The sequence below is a fragment of the Idiotropiscis lumnitzeri genome, chromosome 2 (genome assembly GCF_059441095.1).
Source record: "Idiotropiscis lumnitzeri isolate Australia: NSW breed Sydney's pygmy pipehorse chromosome 2, RoL_Ilum_1.0, whole genome shotgun sequence".
In the NCBI taxonomy this organism is placed as follows: domain Eukaryota; kingdom Metazoa; phylum Chordata; class Actinopteri; order Syngnathiformes; family Syngnathidae; genus Idiotropiscis; species Idiotropiscis lumnitzeri.
Window position 1 is genome coordinate 4,153,679 of NC_142392.1, and position 23,425 is coordinate 4,177,103.

A 23,425-nucleotide genomic window follows, 5' to 3' on the forward strand; every position below is an offset into this window, starting at 1 on the left:
AGAAATACGACGAGGAACACATTACCAGTTGGCAGAGAAAATGACAAAAAATCCTTAAGAAAATATGAAACACAATATCTCCATTGATTTATCCTGTGTTGACTGATAGATTGGAAGTCACTGAAAAAGTATAGACTTTGGATTTAACGATCGATTCTCAGTCCTGTGAGTGGAAGGAGATGGTAGTCGTACCTAGGTCCATGTCGGCGGCTTTGAGGCGGTGCGAATGCGGCACGTTCTTGTAAATGGCATCCAGGATCTTCTCCTTCACCTGACTGATGGTGTCACAGTTGAGTGCCTTCACTTGGATCTCCGGGCTCTTCTCGTTCTCCGGGTGGATGCAGTTCACCACCTGACGTCGCGAGGACAGAATATGAACTAAAAATTAACAGAACTAAACTGTTGCATTCAGGTTTTGGTGATCCCTTCCTCATCCTCACCAGGGTCTTGTAGTCGATTTGTTGTCTGATGAGCTTGTCCTCGCTTAGAGAGTACCGGGCCTCTCCAGTGATGGAGTCAATGGGACCCTTCTCCATCTGCTGCTTGATGGCGCAGAAGAGCGAGAAGAGCGGCTCGCCCGCACACTCCTGCACAGAGATGGCGGGGGGTCAGATTCGTTTCGCCAGTGGTGAGAAACTTTAAACAGTATCGTTCATTGAAGGCTGTCAGGCCGTGTGGAGACTTGAGAGAGTAAGGCCACGAGTTTTGCTGCGATTCCAATTTACATTTATATATTAAATCTCGTCTTTGACAATCGAGCCATGTTTTTTTGGTTCAGTTAAACCTCGAGACTTGTCACAGGGTCGCAGTTTTTCCCGTGATGGTGCATCGATAGACTGGAATTTCGCCTGACTCCATTGATGACTTCGAATCATGAGCTGGATGTAAGTGTTTGAGGAAATGGATATAACGTCCCTTTGAAAGCAGGCACTTGACAAAAACAAAAACTGATGATTCCAAGTCCTCTCCGTTACCTTGAGAAACTTGTAAAGAAGAAAGGTGAACCAGTTGGTCAGCATTTTCTCCGCCACAGACTCGGTCCTGCGGAGAGACGCAACACATAATAAACGATGTATCCCCTCATCAATATTCAGCATCAACATCGTTGCGATGCCTATTGGTTACACAAACATAACTGCGGCGACACAAAACGGGGGGGAAAAAAAATCCTTGTGTCGGGGATTTGAATGCGATGCAAAGCAATTAAAAGGCTTGATTTGATCCTGCCGGATTGATGTGCTCCCAGTAGGAACACTGGCCTCATTATCAAACCTTTCTTTTTCTTTTTTTTTTTCCTCCTCACTGGACTGACACTCTACCCGTGCACAATGGAAAGCAAATGAATACGTGTCTGCTTCAGCGCCTGGCATCCGTGCGCCGACTGTGTGTGTCGACCCTGTGTGACTGATCCCGTGTGAATGAATGACTGATGCATGCATAAAAACATCAGTGGCGCTGGCGAGGGCACATACGAGGATCGGATAACCTTTTTTTTTTTTTTTTTTTGTGTGGCCGGCAGCAGGGGACTACGGGTGCATTTAAAGGCATCAATATTTCAGGATTAGCTTCCATTGTCGGAGAGTTTGGGCGACCACCTGCAGCCCACCCGCCCTCTCGACGCCCACATAGCCACTTGAAGGGGCTTCACACCGAGGCCCGCCATGCCAGTGGGCCGGCCTGGCACAACACCTGGGGGGGATTAGCTTTCCGTCGCTCGCCGCTGGGCCCCTCCCCCCCTCTCTTCTCATCCTGCGACAAGGTCACCCGGGTCACGTTTGATCCTTTCTTTCATGTGTCCAGTAATCACACACGGCTCCAAATCCTCTCTATTTCCTCACGTCGTTTGTCTATCAAAGGCCTGAAAGGAGCGTGGAGAAAGGTGGGGAAGCGGTATTACGGTGGACGAAAGGAAAATCATTCTCTCTCTCTCCATCTTTGGGAGTACTTTCAGAATGGCGAGCAGAACCTCACCCTTTAATCGTTTCAAGATAATCTGACTTCCGGGGGGCTCTAAAACGCTTGATCAGTCGTGAGCAAGGTCAGAATGAAAAATGTATTCTTGAGGGTGAATTTTACAATTTCAGGTATGATTACTATTGTTTTTTTGTTTTTTTTTAATTCCATTGTTCTTTAAATCATGACAAGGATAACTTTGATCATTTGAATGTCGCCTTGAAGCCTGGCTCATCGTGAAAATGGAGCTTCAGGCAGCAAAAAAAAAATAGAAAAAAAACCTGTCGTCAACATACAGTAAACAATAATCAGAACTAAACTGACGTGTGTGTGTGCCTGCATGGCGGGATGAAGAGTAGGAGGAGGAAGAGGAGATTGCGGCAGAGACTGCGACAGATGGTTGCGGAAGGCTCTCGTTAGTTAGCTTGCCTGGTGCTTGTACTTCAGCGCAGGTTGAGATGGGACAGATGGAACGATGTGTGCGTTTGTGTGTGTATGCGTGTGTCTGTGTGTGTGCACACATGCACACACTTCTTGGCCGAAGAATCAGTGGGTAGCCATGCTCAGATGCTGTGCCAGATATACGCTGTTCGCACACTTTAAGCATTGATTTAGCAATCAAGCGAGCAGGGACGGGGAGAGTGGCAGAAATAAAGATGGTGACCAAAGTCATGCAGACAGCGCGAAGGAATAAATTCACAAGAAGAAACAGTGCAGGCTTTTTTTTTTCCCAGTTCACCTGGTCCTACCTGCGGAGCAAAAGCTTGGGGTGGTTCTTGCTCTCCAGGTTGCGGTCGATGAGGTCGGACAGAAGGTGCTTGAGCACATCGGTGGCGTACTCCAGCTTGCTCTGCAGCACCGTCATGATAAGCGAGGCCACGTTGCCGCGGTCGCGCATGGAGAAGCCCCGCTGGGCTTCCAGCGTGCGGATGAAGCACAGGAGGTAGACCTTGTTGTTGATCAGCTGGCCGAACAGCTTCAGGCCCTTCTCCACTTGCTCCTGTCGGTAGCCTGGCACCTGCGACGTTGGAAGAAAATTACGAAAACATTCACTGTTGGTTTATGGTCAACGGGATCAGTACACGCCAACGTGAGCAGCATGGGGAACTGTCATATTTTGGGAGGAGGAAATTGCGGTAAATTTTAGCAGCCAGGGGAACCTCATTCCATTCTAATATCAATAGTCTCATCAGTATGGCCAGTTCTCGAGCGAGATTCTAAGTTTTGACGCATTCGTCAGCGTAGAAAAAAAAAAAATCGTCGATCCTCTCGAGAGCGAGTTTAGAGGCTTTGATGCCGCCGTGCTGCCATTTCAAAGCCGAGCCCACTGCGTCCCCGCGCCGTTTATCCCAACCGCCGTGCTTGCTGCGTGAGCTTCAGACCTCCATGTTTCCTTTCCTAACGAGCACCTACGGAGTTTGGGCTTTCAACGTCTTCCTCGCGGTGACGCGACGCCTCTCTGCAGAACATGCAGCTGTCAACTTGCTTTGTGTTTTCATCAGCACACAAACTCGCTATGTGCACGTTTCCACGGGCGAACTGGAATATTACTGTACCCTTTCCATCACCTGGTCTATTCCTGTCACCCCTGCCGACACATCAATAACAATTAGGCGCGAGTCAAACACCTAAGAGCAGCCTTCTGCTTCCTTCATTAGGCTGCCGTCGCACATCGCCTCTTCGTGCCGTTTGACATTTATACCAATTAAAGCCAAATTAATATTGCTTATTACTGGCAAATTCTCATCAAGGGACGAAGTGGCCAACCTTGAGGGCAGCGGAATGGGGGTCAATCATCGCCTTAATGGAACAAGACGACTCGCCCAATTACGGCTGTCAATCAATGTCACCGCCGGGGATAAATTACGATATTTTTCTTTTACTTCTACCTGACTGACGGACTTTTAATTTTATTTTTTTTAATAAGGTGTCCCATACTGTTGATGCACTCGCAAGGTGGGGGTTACCAAAAATCACCAAGTCAATCTGGACAACTATACCAGACAGGCCAAAAATTAAGCATACCTCCAGGTCTCTGAGTACGGGATGTTCCTCAATTCCCGGGAAGAGGACTCTCATGGTGTACGTCCTGTAATCCAGGAAGGGGATCCCCGCGCCATCCAAGTCGCTTGTCAACTCGTGGATATCAGTCTGCAGCTCTGCAAAAGCTAACGGGAAAATAGGGGTGTCATGATACAATGTCGTTGGGTGGAGATATAGACTCCCTGTGTACGGGTTTCGTACCCTCCTTGCACTCCAGCGCCACCCGCGACTCCAGGTTGTCCATCTGCATCTGCAGCCGCTTGAGCGTCAGGTCGCTCTCGCGCGACTTGCGCTTGTAGGCGATGAGCACCATGACGATGGCGAGGAGCAGCAGGGCCCCGGCCGCCGCGATGCCAATGATTGCCGTGCTGCTGAGCGGGCTGTCTGAGGTGATGTGGACCACACCGGGTGAGAACTCGATTCCGCCCACGCGAGCCTGAGGACAGAACAGGATTGGCTTATGACTGACGATAATGGTTACTTGTTCAACTTAATGAACTTCCAGGACAGTTTACTGTGCGAGATGGTTACTTAAAAGTTTCCTGATCTGCTTTCAGGATTTCGGCCTGTTTCACTGCCGCTTCTCCTGTCTAATAAAAGAAGATTCATCTCAGACTGTACTTTCAGGACAGTATGCTGAGCTATAATGTCAATCTCTTGTTCGACATCACCTCCTGATTTTGGCCTGTTTGGCTGCCTCTTCTCCTGTCTATTGAATAAACAGAATCATCTCAGATTGTTTATTGGATTTAATTTGGCTAAATTCCAGATAAAATACAAACTACTATTTCATATGATTCCTCTGAATTGGTCCAAAACGGACATATTGATTTGAATCAAATGTGTTCATACTTCTGCTTCTTGCATTGTTTCATAGGAGTCATGCCCAGGTGGAAACAGCAGGAAGCATTTGGAACAAAGTGGCCATAGATGGAGTCCTAATTGAGTTTCCCGTGGTCCAAATCCGCACAGACGGACCATTTGTTTGTCTTGTGGGCAGGAATGACAAGCACACGGACAATCAGTCTGTCTGGGAGTGCGTGTGCAGATGCACAGAAGGCAGCATTTGTCTGTCCCAGCATGTATTTGTACTGCTGTCACTCACGAGAACTTTGTGGCGACCCGTAAGGTTGGGCGACTCGCACAGCAGCTGGCTATCGGACACGGTCAACATGCAGGGCTTCTCTCCGATGAGAACGGTGTAGTTCATCTTTCCGTTTCCACTGCTGGTGGGTGGCAAAAAGTTCCGCCCCTGCAGGAAAGCAATGAAAAAAACTTCTCATGCACTGAAGACACGCACATGACATCTGGAGTGTGAATGTACCTTCAGTATGATGGGCGATCCGGGTTTAAGCTCCAGCACACCGGACGGGCTGAGAGGCTCAAACTCGGGATTGGGGTAATAGATGAAGTTGGTGTTGTTAAGCGCCATGACGGCCTGCACGTCGTCCAGCTTGAAGCCAAACTCGTCGGGCCTCTCCGGCGCCTCCTGCTGTTGGGCCAGGCTGATGGGAAGCTCAGGGGCCTGGCACTGCATGGATGTCGGGCTCAGAACCTGGCACAACTGGAGGAGACAACATGGTGAGGGCTTGACATGCTTTCCTTTTGAGCACTCGACTTTCTCCTTGGCTTGCAGCGATTCAAGAAACTAATTTTCAAAACAGGACTGCTTTGTCTGACATGTCTGTATGGAACTGTCAGTGTCACGACAGCAGCCAGAAAAGGCCTCGCGCAAACATTGTTCAGACGGCAACAATAACCTTCAGCGTGAAGCCGCTCCGACCGGCGCCTGTCGCTTTAATTGGGTCCTTGAACGTCACACTGGACACATCTGGAAAAGGTTTGCCAGACGTCCCTGTCATGTGTCCTTGCTCAAAGTTGACTGCATTATTTGGGAGACTATGTTGGAGAACGACTCCACAAAGGCTGTGTGAGGGTGATGTAGACAAACTCTAATATGCAACTTTGAAAAATTTGTAAGGCCAAATCATTATGTCGTGTAGATACTATCATCCCCTTTTGGTGTCTCATCGTCAGTCAAATCAAAAGAGACCTTTGGATGGCGTGAATAAAGGCTACAAAGATTCTGATAAGGGACAATCTCTGCGGATATCATTGCATCTGCATGGAGATAAATTTCATCACCCTCTATTAATTTCAATCCGCTCACTGTGCCCTGCTACTGACCCATTTACGTCATCGTGGCACCAGACAATCAGTCCAAGTCGACTTACATTGAGTGCCTCGTGATCGTTGTATTTGGCTCGGATTAGCGGTGTTTGGATGATATCCAGGTTGGTTCCTGTCACTGTCACAGGGGTGTTTCCACTGCAAAAAAGAGAGAAAATCATGCATCCTCATGTTTCAGCTGAGTTGTTACAATTACAGTTATTAAGAACGCGAAGATACCCGAGAATTATATTTCCTCCTTACCTGTAGATGCTCCATTCGGGCTCTATTTTGGTGATGGTTGGGTCCTCCACGTACTCGAAGCGCAGGTCCTTCTGGAGCTGGGCCTTGTCGATGCTCACAGACACTGGCACGTTTCCGTAACCGTTCAGTGACGCGTGTGTACGGCATGTTAGCCACAGGCCGTCACGCCTGCGGTGGAGTAAAAACCGTGTGATGAGGCCACATTATAGGGTCACGGTTGCTTAAATTAACGAACTACCCTTGAACTGAATGTATGCGGGATTCTAGAAAACTGATATTTTAGGTCCCCCATTGGGAAAAGTTGGAGTTCCATGACATGGGTACACTAGACTAAAACTAAACTTATTGTTACCTAATTGTTAGGCGGGTGCTATATTAATTTGTATGTTTGTGGTAGTTGGCCATGTTCTTGCACCATGAGATTCCAAATTAATGATCATCCAGTGTTCTTTTTCATATATATTTAGTGTTGAAGGTGGATTTTAAGGACACACATCTCTGCACTGTCAATCATGGCAGAGACACGCCCTCAAGCACACCCAGCCTTATCAGCTAAATGAGAGCATAACTTACCAAAGGAGCTTGGTGCTGTATTGAAGAAGACATGAAAGCGGTGATGGAGAACGGAAACTCATTAGGAGGATATTTATGGAGATCGTAAATCCGGGGCGGGTCGTTTTGCCAATGACTTGAATATAATCTGATTTCTTGCGGCCCTGGACTGTCTGCGCGGCTCTTTTATATGGCGCAGTGTGTGTTTTTAATTGACTGTGGAAGTGCGGCGGTCAGCAAGGGGGCGCATGTGGTTGGACGACTAACTTGAGGAAGGTGCACGGCTGGTCCTTAAACATGATGGACACGTTGCTGCCGGCGTCCAGGTGGCTCCCTGTGATGCTGACCACGGTTCCCCCGGAGACGGGCCCTCTGCTTGGCTTGATGCTGTGGATCCTCGGAATCTGTAAAGCCAATTTGCGAGCAGTTAAAATAAGAATGATGTTGCCGCACGAAATAAAGACTTAGCGGCAAAAACCTCTTACCACAAAGTAATAGTACTTGGATGACTTGGCTGTGAATTCCGGCCGGCACTCGCCTACGCCGACGCACACCTTGACATTCCCCGTGTACTGACTCTTCTCAGCACGGCCCATCTCGCACACGATTCTGTGGACGCGTCATTCCTTGTAAACCTGCCGTTTCTAAAGACAGCATATAAGGCACCCCACTTACTGTTCTGCCGGGATGTACCCATCCCGAATGGGCGTGCACTCGACCTCTGCCACCTTCACATTGCCCTGGATCTCGCGGAACTCCAAGCCGAGGTTGTCGCCGCGAATGGTCACAAGTGTGCCGCCTTCTCTGGGACCTCGCAGAGGGGTAATCTGGAAACAGAAACGAGAGACCCGTCCACATCCATGTGCTGCATTGACAAACGCTTCACTCGTGTCACCCTCCACTTCATCTCCTGTCATAGTGCTAAGACAACTGGCAAGCGCATTTGGTTCTTGCTCTTCTCAGTCACGCATGTTCGGTATCACGGTCTATAGTGTTGAAACATTTAGGAGTAGTAGAGAAAGTTTCTTTTCCTCTTGCCTTCTCCTCTTTGCCGCTCCAGTGGGGCAACTTCGCTTCAATTTCCTTACAACCGCGCCAACAACTTTGAAGAGAAAGGAGTGGCAGTTAAAACGATTAAGATATAATAAGCGTTTAGATGTGTTCATGAAGAGATGTTTGTGGGCCCTTGATTCCGTTTTTTGTGTTAGGGGACAGCTTTGGTGATCCACATTACATGACACGAGAAGAGAGTGCCATCAGAATGGTAATCACCATATAATTTCATTGAACGTCTTTCGATGTGCACAGATAGATGGGCCTTAGTGACTTAGCTTCTCGCTCCGGGCTCATCTAACTCCCACACATGCATCCTAATGAGCTCCAGCTTTGTGGGAGAGGAATCGTCCTCACCACATTCCACGTCCCAGATTAACAAGCCCCCCCTCCGCTGATGTCTATCTTTGCGCCGGGCGGACCACCGCGTATTGGCAAACACAAAACCGAGGCAGAGTGAGAGAGTCAAGAAGGCGAGTCAACGAGGCATCAATTAAAGTTGGGACGAGATAATTGAAGGTTACGTTACACGACAAAGGCTGAATCGCTTTTCTTTTCATGCTGTCTTTACAACTCGACTCTTGACTGTCTTCCAATCAGCGGTCTGGCTTCTCCGTTTCATCCCGACCACCCCTTCATTCCGTCAATGATGTGGCGACATAATCTGATTCATACCGCAATAAAGGTTTGTGCTTCATCGCTTCCTCCAAATCTCCACGGAGGTCACGGGTCAACACATCAATCTGGGATTACATTTCCATTCCGGCATGCCCGCCTCCCCTTTTGCTGTACCCGACATTCCGCACAAGCATGCTTGGAGGGGATTGCTTCCGGCCTTTTCCCCTCATTGCCTCATCAGAGCCGCCTCCTCTGGGACACCGGGCAGAGGACATTACCGAGCAATGGCCAAGTGATCGTCATCCCTTTTCTCTCCTCCCCTTCATCTGGACATCCTTCCATCTGTCTTTACTCATGTCCTCCCCCTATATGGTCCTCGTGTCTTCTGTGGAGCCAGATGACATATTGTATGTACCATGCAGCCTCCGACTTCCGACATGACTTGTGAGTGTGCCAATGGCAATCTACGACACTTTTTGTCGTTTTCAATAAGACTGGTGTGCTGATTCGTCAGAAACAAACAAACCCTTGGAACTCTTTTGTATCAGTAAACTTTAAAAGGGATGCACCGTAGATTAGTGGTTAACAGTTCTGAGGTTTGGGTTTTGAATCTCGGCTCTGGCTCAGAGTTTCCATGGTCTTCCCGTGCTTGCGTGCGTTTTCTTCATGTACTCTTGCTTCCTCAAACAGTTGCACATCCCTGCTCTAAATTGTCCAGAGGTGTAAATACGAGCGTGACCAACCCAGGGTGTACCTAGCCTCTGGATTAAAGTTAATTGAGCCACCAGTTCACCTTTGACCCTAATGAGGAAGTTTTATAGAACAAGAATGGATGGACTTTTCATAGTGTTTTGGACCCAAGTACAGACCTCCAGAACTCTTCACCAAATATATTGAAGTGCAGAAGGATTCAGGGCTGAGACTTACATGTGTAATGCGCGGGTGGGTACACTTGCTGTTGATGCCGTTGTGTTCCAGCCACTGGTTCTCTGGATGCGGGCAGTGCTGTTTAAGCGTACAGCGGTTCTCCCCTTTGCACCACACACATCCAAACAGAGGGTCCGCCTTCAGGCACAGGCCGCAACTCCCGCGCTGGGCGTCGCACTTGTACAGATGAACTGCACGCCATGCACATGATAAAGGTAAGACAAGAAGAAGAGGGTAATTAAAAAGGGAGACAAGAACTACAAACAGATTTTCATCCAAAGTCTGAATCTGTGACAAATGAGTGCAAATAGGCAGAGAACAACAAACAGGAGAGTTTCTTCGCCTCATTATACCATTATCTGTGGTGCCTTACGCCTCCGCACGTTTAACATACTATCACCATGGCAACAAGCCAGACGTTTTCCTCCTAATTGCGATTAGTCGGAGGTGTGATCTGTCCATCTCGTGATGCCCTGGGAGATGATGTTTCTCCTTTTCCACTGCTGCTGCTTGGCAGCTATCACGCCAAACTCAGTTTGCTTTTTAAAGCACACCGGTGTCGTATAATACACCGCATTTGGTTCCTGGACTGGACATTTAACCACAACAGGCTACTCGTGATCAGATAATAAAAACTTTGCCTTTGGAGAAGATGAAGCAGCTTGTGGCTCATTAGCTGAGGTTATAGCCGAGGTTATTTTCAAACCACCTACTTCAAGACATTTGTGTGCTTAGTCTCTCCTCTCTTGTCAGATTCCAACCGGTTCTTCATGTTGGTTCAAAACGTATGCTGCATTACGTATCCACAGAGATGAAGAAAGGTGAGGAAAAACGTGTGGAAGTTAACCACTGAATGAAGAAACATCAGAAGAGACTTGCTGCACCTCAGCACACCGCCCGCCTGTTGCCATGGAGACTAACTCCGAGGGCAGGAGTGGCCCTACTACGTGTGTGTGGTTATAAAAAAAACAAAAAAAAACTATGTTGACATAAGATGCGTATGTGTTTGAATAATAACAAAATTAGGAGCACGCCTGTTCGTGCTTACCTTTGTTGTGGGCGGGGTTGTCGATGCTAAAGTCGCCGTTCCAGATGACGGTCAGCTCCACGGGAAGGCTGCTCATCTCCATCCCGTCATAGAAGTACTGTCGCCACGGCAACCAGGGTAGGAGGGAATAACAGGGAGCCGTGAGGGAGAAAGTGGCCATCATTATCTCCCGCGTACAAAAAAAAAAAACGCAAGCGGCGACACGATCCGCATGCAACAGGTGGCTGTACACACACTAGAGGCAATAACACAAATACGTTTCAAAGACTATTTTTGTGACAGAATCATCGTTTTCGGCAAGATTACAGTTTCCCTCCTTCAACGCTCAATCAAAGTACAATATTTGGATTGTGTGATGATTATGCACACTAATCCCACAGACACACAAGTAGTCAGAGTGATGAGGACAGGCATAAGGAGGAGATGCTTTTCTATAAACACAAGAGCGGCACAAAGCCTTTCCCATGCTAATCTGCTGCCGACACTCAAGAGTTGTACCGTGGTAACACAGAGGATGGTTGCTCAGAGCTCACCGAAGTATTCTGACACTGCACCGAGGAGCTATTGAAGCGCAGGGCGGGGACGCGGTGCTCATTGCCCTGGATGGTCAGCAGGCACTCGTAGCCTCGCTGGCCCGACTGAGGCTGGGGCAGGTTCTTGGCTCGCAGAGTGATGGGCTTCACCACGTTCACCGGGACCAGGATGCGCTCGGCCGGCAGGAGCTGGGGACACTCCTGGAAGAGACAGAGACAAAATTCGCTGTGGATCCTACATACCATTGCAATGGGACTACAGAGCTCAGATTTGGTAGAAACCAACAACTGTTGTGTATCAAACAACTTAAGGAAGTCTTTTGGAGACATAAATTCAATAAAAAAAGCAAAAAACACAATGTACCAAGAGCGTTTTCATGAGACCAGGTTAGATGCACTACAATTCTTGAATTCAATTTGTTTCTCCCAAGCTAAGAAATTGCAGAAACCAAGAACCGTGGAGCGCCCAACAATAAATTGGCATAAGAGTCTCACAGTTTTCTTTCTCCCATGTCAAGAAATGGTAGTACCATTGACATCCGTAAAAATAAGTGGACGAGATGCAAGAGCGATGTCATCAGAATGGGAGTCCTCTTGTTGTATGGTACTCGACAGTTCTTGGTTTTTACAATTTGCCAACTTGGTAGAACTGTGGCTTACCCCACAATAAGACAACTTTGAGGAAAACCATGATGGTAAAAATCGAAAGAAATGGGCAGAATAAAATGGAAAAATTGGTCTCTGGCAGGAACTTCAATCTTGTCCTAGGTGGTAAAATAAAAGCAAAAACAATGACGTAAATCAGCGGAGGTAATGCTAGAGTGGATCTCTTCGTCAACATTGAAGAAGAGGACAGAATCAAGGAGGCATAAGAAGGCAGGACGTGAAGAAGGATCGAGACTGAAGGCAGCCAAGAACTTTTGACGCATTTTTAAGGCGGGAGAAGTGAAGAAGTGAACGAGAGCGAGGAAGAAAAATAAGTGACGGGAAAAGCTTGGGCATGTCAAAAAGGGCGAAGAAGAAGAAGTAGCGGAGCAGATAAGGCGAGCCAGCGTGGCGGCGCACGTTCAACCGGGCGATAACGCTCGTGTGGAGTTTATTAAAAGCCACTTGATTGGGTTTGCCTGAGTGACTGACTGGATTGCTCCTCAGCGAGGGGGGGGGGGTGACACTATTCACAAAGTCATTATAGATAAATGACACACACGCGCAGAGCGAGAGGTGGTGTGTTTGCGTTTCATTTGCCTACATTCGGAGAATGAAATTTAAGTGGTGGGGCGAACACACATACACTTAACACACTTGAACAATGGCAGCCGTGCATGCGATCCACCCGACGGAGGCGAAGGCAGACGAGTGTGACTTCAATCGACAAGACACAGCTGATTGCGCCGTATGCTGATGACGAGGTGTCCAGAGGCAACACTTTGTCACAAAGAAGACAAATTGCAGGCAGACAGACAGAGCGCCTCCTTGAGATAAACAACACAAGGCAGCCGTGCTCGCATCATCGGCTGCCGTGGCAACTAGGAGGAGCGCTTCTAAATGCACCTTTGGTTCTCTCGTCATGAATATTTATACTACTTGGACAAAATAAGTGCCCCCAAAAATACAAATATAACCCTTATTGATCTTACAGGACTTGAGTGCAATTTTGCAATAAAAGTAATAGAGTATAAAAATTATATATAATAATGATTTATTTATATTTATTTACTATTATAGATATTTTTCATTTATATTTATTTACTATTATAGATTCTTTTAAATAAAAAAAAGGAGGATTAGAATGATTGTATACAAAAAGTAATTTAGTACAAAAACTGGAATCATAATATATATATATATATATATATATATATATATATATATATACAAATTTGAACAACTACATCCTTTAAATAATTAAGAAATTAAAATTGATTTTTTTGTCATGCATATTGGATTAACAAAAAACACTAAAATACACTAAAATATATGTTGTCAATTCCTTATTTAATTATATATATATTTAGAAGACTTTCTTCTAAATCTCTAAACTATAAAAAGTAAATCTCTAGATTACATATTCAATAGATTATACAACCAATATACAGATTCTCTGTGCGTATGCGTGCGCGCTACTGATGCGAGCGGTGATGCCAGCCGTCACCTTCTGAGATTAATGCCGACGTTACGTTGATGTAATGTCAGTTGTGTTTATCGCCAGCCTCACACCCCCCCCTGGACTCTTGGGATGTGATAAATAATAGGGGCGGCACAGATACGCCCGCCGTACACAGCGCACACACACTTACACACACATTCCCATCTATAAAAACACCATCAGGCTGTGCGCTGCCAAGAGAAGACGGCGGAGAATAGCGGTATAAAAGGGAAAAGTCAAACTTTTTGCGCTGTTGGCAAGGCAAAATGAATGCAAAACAAATAAATAAATAAATAAATGCACTGTTATCATAACAAAAGCCGTCTGCAGCCTTCGCCTTGTCCTCTGTACCTCTAATAGCGTCTGGTACGGGTGGAGGAGCTCAGACAGGTTAAGTTGGGGTGCGACCATTTAAATTGAACACAAATGTTAAAAAGAATTCTAAATGCACAGGGAGCCGGTGAAGAGACGCCAGAGTAGAGTTATGTGCTGCCTCTTTCGAGTCAAGAGCCGAGCAGCAGCATTTTGGACCAACTGGAGACACTTGATGGAGGATCAGCTAGCTCTAAAATAAAGTGCATTACCGTGATCCAGCCGAGATGTGACGAAGGCATGAATTACTGTTTCAAAGAGATAGTTTTACTTTAGTTTACTTTAACAGCACCAATTTACCAGTAAAAGCCTGAACAAAACAAAATGTCATCCTCATAGTAGCACGAGCCAACTGAAATGAACTAACAGCTGCCTTGTTGCCAAATATACATTGCTGTATGTCAACATGGCCATACTAATGACTGCAGACAACAACAAGTAACTTTTAAGTGTTTACTTCTACGGAAGCCTGCAAACTAGTTGGCCCGGAATTAATTGCGCATCCGGCTGGTTCAAAACAGTGAAAACATTTGTTAACAAAATCATCGCTACATTGGATTCCATATCAACATTGACTTATTATGAGATGATTAGCAACAGGTGGGAAGATGTTCGTGTACTTTTTAAGGATGTTGGTGAGGCACATAATGAGCCCAGGAGGCAAGAAGTCTCAAGTCCACGCCACCCTCGCGAGTCGACCCTTCGCGCTGACCCCCGCATTGCCTCCGACTCCCTCGCTCTGTTCCTTTCTTGTCGGGGAACCTGCTTAGATCCGCTAATTGGAGCCTGGTGGGAGGTGTGAAGGGTGGCGACGGCGCCCGAACAGGAAATGGCGTGGGAGCTGTGAAGGCCTCTTTCTCGGCGTAGTTTCAAGTCCCGTAATTATAGCCGGCCCGAGGTGTGAATATGATCGACATCTCTAGATTTCGCACATTTCCTCCTCGAGATCTTGACCCAAGACGCTCTCTCATGAGGTTCCCTCATCACCGCAATATTTCCGGTATCTCCTCATTACGAGCACCTCGCTTTTCTACGGGAATTTTGCTGCCACCATCCCTTCCTCACATTAAGGGTCTCGAAATTATTTTACAAAAGACTCACTAACCTCCAGCTCCCAACTAGCATCTCTTAAAATCGGCATTTAGCTAACTCCATTAAAATCATCCTGATCTGTCAATAAACTCCACAGACTTGATCAACGCCGAAGCACTTAGTGCTCCCTTTGTTCTGGGCAGTAGTGGCGGTTGTTTTTCTAAAACTGTTTTGAATAAAGTGGTGTGGTTAATAAGAAAGTTGGATCCAAAGAGATCTCAACAGGCAGGTAAACATTGCTAATTGGGTAAACAGACACAGCTTATTCCCACCGTAACGGCGTGACCGGGAATATTTTTGTTGTCAGGCTAATCCCGGTGGTTAAATCCTTGAGACGCATGAAGGACAAAGTTTGGCAAGTGTCTGAGCCGTGTACCCCGTGCCACCGGCAGCATGAATAAAACAGCGCCAGCTCCATGCCCGGCGCGGGTTTTAGCGCAGCACCACCGTGCATACTAACAACAAGCTCAACCAGTGGGGAGAGAGGCGGGATATAGCTATCATTAGCATACCACAGGGAGATTATTCCCAAAGCCTCTCGGAATCTCTTCATTGTGTCGGAAGAGGAAAAGATCAACGCCGACTTGTTGCTGTTTTGGGAATGGTGGACGCGCGTCCAGCGAGTGCACGACCTCGGCTCGGCAGGGTTAATAAAAAGCAAATTAAAAGTCATTAAGGCTACAAAACACCTGCCCCCCCCCCCCCCCAACACGGCTCATCAAAACGAACCGTGTCATTAATGTGCAAATGCATAATCCCTCTCGCTTTATTTGTGGCTTTTCTTGGAAGTCAGCAACACAATGGGAAGAGGATTGGCACATTATTATCCTCAGTCAATATTGACCAGCAGCGCCTGAGTTAATTGGAAAAGTAAACCGGCAAAGACTGGGGCCTGACTAAGCAGACGGTTCAAAAGGATAATGGAAGACGTCGGGAAGGAGGGAAAATAATATCGGGCGCGTAGGTTGAATGGCTCCGGGGAAATATTGGTGGTATAACACAATGGCGAGCAGACTGCTCATCAAACCAGACAATCTGGTTCGACGTGTCCCTGCGCTCGTCCAGACGGACGCCAGCGCCACTGATCTTCATCATCGCTCACCTCAGGCGAGGATTAACCGGCCACCAACTCCCAGCAAGACCGCCCTGCCGAGGAAAAAGTGCTAAAGACACACACACACGGGCACACGCTCAAATCTCCCTTTAACGCTTTCTTATCAAAGAGAGACATCTCCTGCATTTGAGGGAATAGCAACTTGCACCCCCGCCCTCTCTCCTTCCCTTCCAGTGCGGTTCTGGCTAGGCAAGTGGGGAAAGTGGAGGCAGCTGCCAATATGATGGATAATTCACAGTCGCTAAACTGTCTCAGGGAATAGGGAGGGTTACCCGGAAATAGCTTTTACTAGCTTGCGCCAACCAAGCCAAACGGTCTCCGGAACGACCACCTCACACACAAGCCAAACATATCACCTCTGTCCAAATGTTTTATCGCTGATACCAAAACAGTCTGGAAGTTTGGACCGAATGCAAACTCACCTCTGGTTTCTTGACTCGACCCTCCTGGAAGGAGCATGTGCGCGGGTCGTGCGTGCAGTCGTGTCTGTATTTGCACCAGTGGCACTGGTATGGACTGCTCACGCACGACAAACACCTATAAAGACACCACAAAAAAAAAAACTTATGTGTGCTCTAGTAAAACAAAAGATGCGACATGGTGCAAGACTCACGACTTGTGCACGCTGCAGTTATAGAAAACGAAACTGGTGTTGGCGAACGCCAAGCCGGTCTCCTTGGACTTGAGATAGAGTTGTACGATCTGGTGGTCGCCTGGAGGAAACACAGCGTGCATGGAATTTTATCACTTTTTCACACGCCAATAGAAGAGCCGCAAGTGTTCCGCTTGTTGCAACGGTATCTTCGGGGGGAGGTTTGAGAGCATCCCTGCAACCTTGCAGGAGACGATAAGGTAAGAACACATCTCCCTGGGGATGGAAAGCAGTCTTTGAGGGAGTCTCAGACAAGCTAAAGTGGGAATGCGATGAAACGCTGTACCTCGTCTGTGTCCTTTTGTCTGGCTAATGAAGGGCTTCATGTTTAATTCATTATACGCACACACACACACACACGCTGGCACAACGGTCACCTCGCCACTGTCAACGCGGCCCACTCATTCTCCTAGCCCGGCTAACAAAGAGGGAATCATTCATCAATCAAGGTAAAGCACCCCTGACAGTGGATCTGTTCTAATTAGGCCCTGTAAAAGTTACCTTGAAGGCTGCTAACGTTAACTTCCCTTTCCTCCCAGGCTCCCTTTCAGTGTGTCGACCAAAAATTGGCTAATTACTTCCAGGAGAAAAAGACGGAAATAGAAGTTCGACGCTTCCTTACCTTTGTCAACGACGACACGAGGCATCTCCTTCTCGGCCGGGGAGAAGCACTTGATGCGATTACCCTCGACCAGACCGTTCATCTCTGCCAGGTCCTCGAAGGTGCAGTTCACTCCTGCGGAAAGCTCCGGCACGTTGTGAGCTTCCAGGACCAACTTCGGGAGAAACAGAAGGAAAAACAGTAGATTTAATCAGTCTGAAATGGTTCCTATTCTACTCATTGGCTCGCATAGCCCATGTAACAACGTGGAAAGCCTTAACTGGTTCCAACCAGATGTGCGCCAGAGTGCAGATAGCTAGAAAGATAGAGCCTGGAAAAAGACACAAGCGACACAAAATCACTTAATCTAAGGCCAAATCTAACAAAAACAATACCTGGATTCCAAGAGTATCAAGTGAACTTTGGTTCAACTAAGTAAAGCGCTAAAATAAGGGAACCATTAACCGGCACCAAAGAAGATCTTGACAGGATACCGGCGAAATCATGTGATCCACTCTTAGAGTGGCCTATCAATTAGATCGTACTTATGACGCCAATAACGGAAAGCCCAGACAGGATTGGCCAAATATAATAGAAGGTTCTGTCATGATAAAATCCAAACTTTACAGATTGAGCAGAGTAAAGGGGTTGCCCCAAATTTTCTGTCATTGAGAAAAATTCCTTGTGAACAGCCATGTTTGGACTCCAGTGTCTTTTTCCTATTGGACCATTGACTTCTGTTCTGCACCAAGGGACAATGGAAATTTTAACACTGGAAAAACTTGACCTACGAGGTCCAGATGTTGAAATAAGGCGTTGGATGCCAACCTCATACTTGGCCCGAACTGGGGCCCCGCCATTCTGTATGTCTCGGAACAAACAATTTGTTCTCCAGATGAATAAAATTTAAACCTCAAGAAGTGCATGGCCCAAACATTGTGGATGTTCTTGAGGATGAAAGGGATGCTGATTCACCTTCTCCACTTGAAAATGCTGCATCAGCTCACCACTTGGTAGAGTTTGTGGGGTTTAAGACAGTGGGGGGGTGTCGTCCTTGAATACAGAGCCGGCAAAGCAGGTGTACGGGGGTCAAGACCGGAATATACATATTGATGCGACAAGCGCGTCTGCGGCGGTCCTCGGTCAAGGCTTTGATTTGCGGCGAGTCCCGTTCACACTTGGCCAGAGCTGCCTCAGCAACGGCGGAAGGGCCGAGCTCAGCTGTTTTTAGATTGCGCTTTAATGAAGTCGAACTGCGGGCGGGGGTGGGGGGGTCTAGGCCTTCATCTCCAACAAGTTCTCTTGCCTCTTTTCAAACAATAATAATAACAATTCCATTGTGTTATCTTCCTAATGTGAAGTCAAAGAAAGGTGAAGGAGGACGTCCCAGCCCGAGGCCCCGCCGTCATCCACTTGGGGAAATGTGCGCCGTCGCCTTAGGGTAAAACGCCACACCGGGAAAAGGTTAAACACTCATGCGGAGGATCGGAATGAGCCCGATCACACACACACACGCACACCCCGACATACACACACGCGCAGTCTATGAATACCATTAGAGTGGCGCAGAGGTGGAAAAGCAACAATGGTGTGCGTGACCCTCGGAGCAACACAGATGGGAAATGATCATTCAGGCCTGACCTCAGTAAATCAAATAGTATTGTACAGGGTGCACACTACCTATTCATGCACAAACCATATTTAAGGCTCAGAGGTGAAATGGAAACGTGAGCACCACCGCTGTGTTTGAATTTTGAAGTGTTTGCAATAATTTATTCATTTATTTTTTTAAAAAGCCACTGACTGGTAAGAGAGCAAATGAGCACACATGAGTGTAAGGGGACCATATGGTACAAAAACAAAATAAAATGGTTCATTCAATTTAGTAAAAAAAAAAACACATAAAAGGTTCTTTTTTTCCAGTGGCTGGAACAGATTAATAACATTTCTATTCATTTCAATGAGGAAAGATGATTTGATAGAATGAACTAAAGTTGAATCACAAGACACCACTGAATTTAAATACTTGCAGAAGACCGGGAACAAACTATCCAGGGGAAATGTGCGGCATTTAGCTGCCAAGCATCCCGATACAATGCCAAGCAAATACTATGGGATGTTAACGAGTGTTTCATTGGACAGGACAGCACATTTGCACAGCCGGGATTTGAGTTGTGTTGCTGTTGGCAGGCGGCGCGATCCATGTAAAGAGTGTCCACTAATCAGAAACGAGCGCATCGTAATCACCTCGTCCGAGTGTCAATCTCTCTCTTGCGAGCGCTTCTTTCATATTGAAGACCTGAAAATCACCGTGGACTCACCGTCACGCTGAACTGGGACACGGAGATGTTGTTGGGGTGCACGCTGAGGCGCACGCACTGCTTGATGTCGGACGCAAAGCGGCGAGGCTCTGACGAGCGCTCGCATTTCTCCTTTCTGGTGCACCTGCAGAAAAAAAAAAAAAAAAAAAACAAACGCAAGAAAGCCGGTGTTATTCATGACACGCATGCACCTGTTGGGAACGTTTCTCGTATTTCCTCCGCGGGGGGATACTCATTACAGTGGTTTGTGAATGGACCCCCAGTAGACATAGGTGTGTGTTTAAAAACAATGGCGGCTCTATATGTGTATGTAGAGTGGGGCCTTTGGGTAAGTCTTCATGACTGGCATTCATGGGCAATGTCAAGCGCAGGTGGAGGTTTATATTCCTTCCTTCACGCCAGATGGTACGATGAATCGTCTTTCACAACCCTAATATATATATATATATATATATATATATATATATATGTATTACTGGACTGGATTTGCGTGTGTGTGTTTTGATTGACAAAAGTTATCATAGCACCAGGATGCAAGGTGAAGTCAATGTGTGTGGTCGCTTTGTTGCGCTCATGATGCTTAAGTTATTTCGACTGAGCTTAAGTCTCATTTTCTACTCGCTGATGGAAGGGATGCACTGCCATTTGCACCTCTATGGGCGTGTGTGTGTGTGTGTGTGTGTGAGAGACGGTGTGTGTCCACAGAGGGGTCATGGCCACTGGGCCAGGTAATGACTCTCCCACGGGCCCCTCCATGCGTGTTTGCGCTATGTGGACCAGCACTCATAACGATAGCAGCGCTCCTTGTGTGTGTGCGCGTGTGTGCATTTCCACATGGTGGCGTGTGTGTCGTTTCGAGTGTGACACCGGAGCGCACACAGCCCGCGGCTATCACGCACGCCGTATGTGATAATGCATAGGTTATATGCTAATTGGCTTCGAGCAGGACTACGCAGCGGATTATTTATTTATTTTTTTTGCACTTCTACATGAAAAAGTCCCACATCATAATAATTAAAAAAAAAAAAAAAAAAAGAAGGTATAATTCCCAATCGGGCTTGATTGGAGACCTCTCAGGCCCGTGTTGACCTCATCTGCAACACGAGAGTCAATTAGCTCATCAAAGGAGGGCTTTGTGATGAAATAAATCTCCAACATATCATCAGCAGCAACAACAGTGGCGGGCGGTGACAGATCCATCCGTGGCCTTCTCTCTCTCTCTCTCTCTCTCGCTCTTAATTGCGTCACCTTATCAAAGGCCCCCCGGGTGAGAGCGAGTGCATATTAGTCTCCATTCAGGGCCAATCTAATCCTTTCAGCTCGCCCCTCGCCTATCAGGCGGCGGCGGCGGTCAGTCAAACGGCTCGCGTTTTCACGCTCGTGGTCGCAAAGCAGATGAGAATTTGCGAGACGGCTGAAGAACAACCGGGTTTGAATCGTCGCTGTATTCAAAAACAAAAATATAATCCAACATACTTCCGTTCTAAGGGGTTATTAAATGGTGGACGCACACACGCGTATTGATGCAGTGCAGACATATTGATCGCCTTCTATGAAAACCAATATGGCCGTTCTACACACTGTATGCAAACACGGCGTGACCTCGGATATTGACTTTTGCGTCACGGTTCAGAATACAATACCCGTAAACTTGACTAAAGGTCTACGCGTCCGCGATTATGCATTTTAATGGACAAATATTAACATCATCGATGAAATGTTGTCAGTTTTCCTCTGAGTGATCACTTTTATTTACTGCGAGAGACTTTTCCGCTGTCTCGTCCGCCACTCCACGACAGTTCGTTTAACTGTCACCGAGCGCCAAATCCGAGGCAGCCCCTCCCACTTGAAGTCCTTGCTGTCTCATGGAAGCATTCCGAACAGACACAGAGTGTTGGACCTGACTTTAAAGTGTGTGTTTGATAGATGGTGTGTGTGTGTGTGTGTGTGTGTGAGAGGCAACTTGGAGGTGCGCAGGGTTTCGTTCCAACCTGACGCCCCCTGTCACTTGGTGCCCTAGTTCCCTTCCCTCAGTTCACTCCAGCACTCTGCAGGAGGTCGAGGGTGGTCACAGGTGACACCAAGTGACCCTGGTTCGACCCCCCCCCCCCTCCTCACCCCACCCATACTGGAGACAAACATCCTACATGTACACATACGTACACACCCACACACACACAATGGTAATAATATGTGTTTGAACTTGTAAGTGTGTTTATTTAGCTTATGGTTGGGGGGCGGGGGGAGGCGGGGGGGGGGAGTCCTCTCTCGGTGCTCTTTTTTGCCAACAAAGCACGCAAGTGTTTGATTCCAGCCTGACCAAACACAATTAGTCCGTGGTGGGTTTTTAATTAGCATAAGTCGCTAATGAGCACCGGTAGCGGAGGTAACGGATGAGCGTGAGCGCCGAGACACGCGGCGACGGCGGCGGCGCCGAACAAACATCCGATGGTTCAGCCAATTAGTTTTTGTTTTTTTTTTCCCGCGGAAAAGGTCATTCATCTGACAGCCGTTGAGACGTTTTCAATTGTGGGGGGGGGTGGGGGTCCTAGAAACTCGGCGGCATGACTTGCAAGTTGGATTCCGCCATTTTGTATGTTTGAAATGCATCGCCGAGCGCTGTGGGAATTTTCTCAGGCCAAAGGGAGAGATCCAGATAGTTAATTACTAAGCCTAAGTTATCACAGCATTAGCAATGTGCCTCCACATCCGTGCGAAATACGACGACAATGCAACTCGGGCGGATGCGCCGTCCAATCTGTCTGCCTGTCACGCTTGACGGCCGACGTGACGGCCTCGTTAGCCGCCGGCGTGACTGACAGCTGACAGACTGGAAGGAGAATGGGCGGTGACGAAGCATATGGGCAGAGGAGTCGGCGTGCGGACGGATGTCGGGGGAGTGGAAGAGTAGCGATCGTGCATTTTCCAATACTATGTCGTTTCATTTCTCGCAATAAAATCGTTTTCTGTCATGAACACAAACGCTGCAGCAACATATAGACAGACAAAATTATTATTATTAATATTTATGTGCAAAATGAGCTTGCAAAACGGATTAGCATCGGAAAGCGGAATGGGAAGATGCCAAACAGGTGAGGTTTGAGGTTGGATAGGAGAGAAGCCGGGGGCGGTGCGTACGCTCCCTTGCAATCAAAGTCAAAGCAAGGAGGGAGTGTTGAGGGCCTACATAAACGCTGAGTGCTTGTCAAGGACAATGACTTCACGCATGTACACACACAAACACGCACACACACACACACAAAGCATCCACTCTTGTTGATTTCCTCCCTATTGATTGTCTTTCTCCTCTTCCCCTCGGCCCTCGAAGCTCCACTCGCCGATCTATAGCATAAATACGGCCTATGCTGATCCACAGCGAAGAAAAGGCTCAAGACCACCGGGGTGGTTTCAAGGTTGATTGGGAACTTTAAAGCACAACTATCAGGAAGGGCATTTCAAAAAGCAAATCGTCGTGACACGTCCCCCCCTTGATTAAGACGGGGAGGGGCATCTTGGGACGGTTTAGGTGCATGCTACTGATGACGAAAACTGGCTGGGGTATGCACACGCAAATAAATGATCGGCTATATATAACTGATTCCATTTCGTACCTGCAACTATTCACACATTACGTGTTCATGCCGTAGTGTCTTGCACAGTCACAGATTTGGTGGGGGTGTGCTGGTGTGTGTGTGTGTGTGTGTGAAGTGGCAGCTGAGGAGATGAGCAGATTCTATCAGGCTAAGTGTGACAGGCCAATCTGTGGACACCCATTTGCCGTGTGGCCAGGAGCATGTCCAGGGCGTTAATGGTCTTCTTGCGCACACGCACACACACACACACACACACACACACACACACACACACCCCCACCACACTCTCAAAAGTGGAAAATTACAGACAAATGGCAAACAATCGCACTCCAGGCCAATAGAGGGCAGTGTTGCTGAATTGTATGGAAGCCAAA

The 23,425-nt window shown here is 47.4% G+C and overlaps 1 protein-coding gene across 2 annotated transcripts in view; it reads right to left on the minus strand.

The window, feature by feature from the left end:
• plxna4 (plexin A4) overlaps positions 1 to 23,425 on the minus strand; it is a 113,321-nt gene that overhangs the window by 10,841 nt on the left and 79,055 nt on the right. For both annotated transcript variants that reach the window (XM_088284347.1, XM_088284337.1), the window contains 20 exons: positions 19,459 to 19,582; positions 17,159 to 17,312; positions 16,498 to 16,597; positions 16,307 to 16,421; positions 11,161 to 11,361; positions 10,628 to 10,724; positions 9,580 to 9,770; positions 7,657 to 7,808; positions 7,467 to 7,590; positions 7,249 to 7,385; positions 6,430 to 6,597; positions 6,231 to 6,324; positions 5,321 to 5,560; positions 5,102 to 5,248; positions 4,198 to 4,432; positions 3,979 to 4,121; positions 2,703 to 2,971; positions 975 to 1,041; positions 441 to 587; positions 193 to 352 (listed from right to left, as the gene is read on the minus strand). In XM_088284347.1, coding sequence (XP_088140473.1) covers positions 193 to 352; positions 441 to 587; positions 975 to 1,041; positions 2,703 to 2,971; positions 3,979 to 4,121; positions 4,198 to 4,432; positions 5,102 to 5,248; positions 5,321 to 5,560; positions 6,231 to 6,324; positions 6,430 to 6,597; positions 7,249 to 7,385; positions 7,467 to 7,590; positions 7,657 to 7,808; positions 9,580 to 9,770; positions 10,628 to 10,724; positions 11,161 to 11,361; positions 16,307 to 16,421; positions 16,498 to 16,597; positions 17,159 to 17,312; positions 19,459 to 19,582 — 3,065 coding nt within the window. The remainder of the gene's footprint in view (positions 1 to 192; positions 353 to 440; positions 588 to 974; positions 1,042 to 2,702; positions 2,972 to 3,978; positions 4,122 to 4,197; positions 4,433 to 5,101; positions 5,249 to 5,320; positions 5,561 to 6,230; positions 6,325 to 6,429; positions 6,598 to 7,248; positions 7,386 to 7,466; positions 7,591 to 7,656; positions 7,809 to 9,579; positions 9,771 to 10,627; positions 10,725 to 11,160; positions 11,362 to 16,306; positions 16,422 to 16,497; positions 16,598 to 17,158; positions 17,313 to 19,458; positions 19,583 to 23,425) is intronic.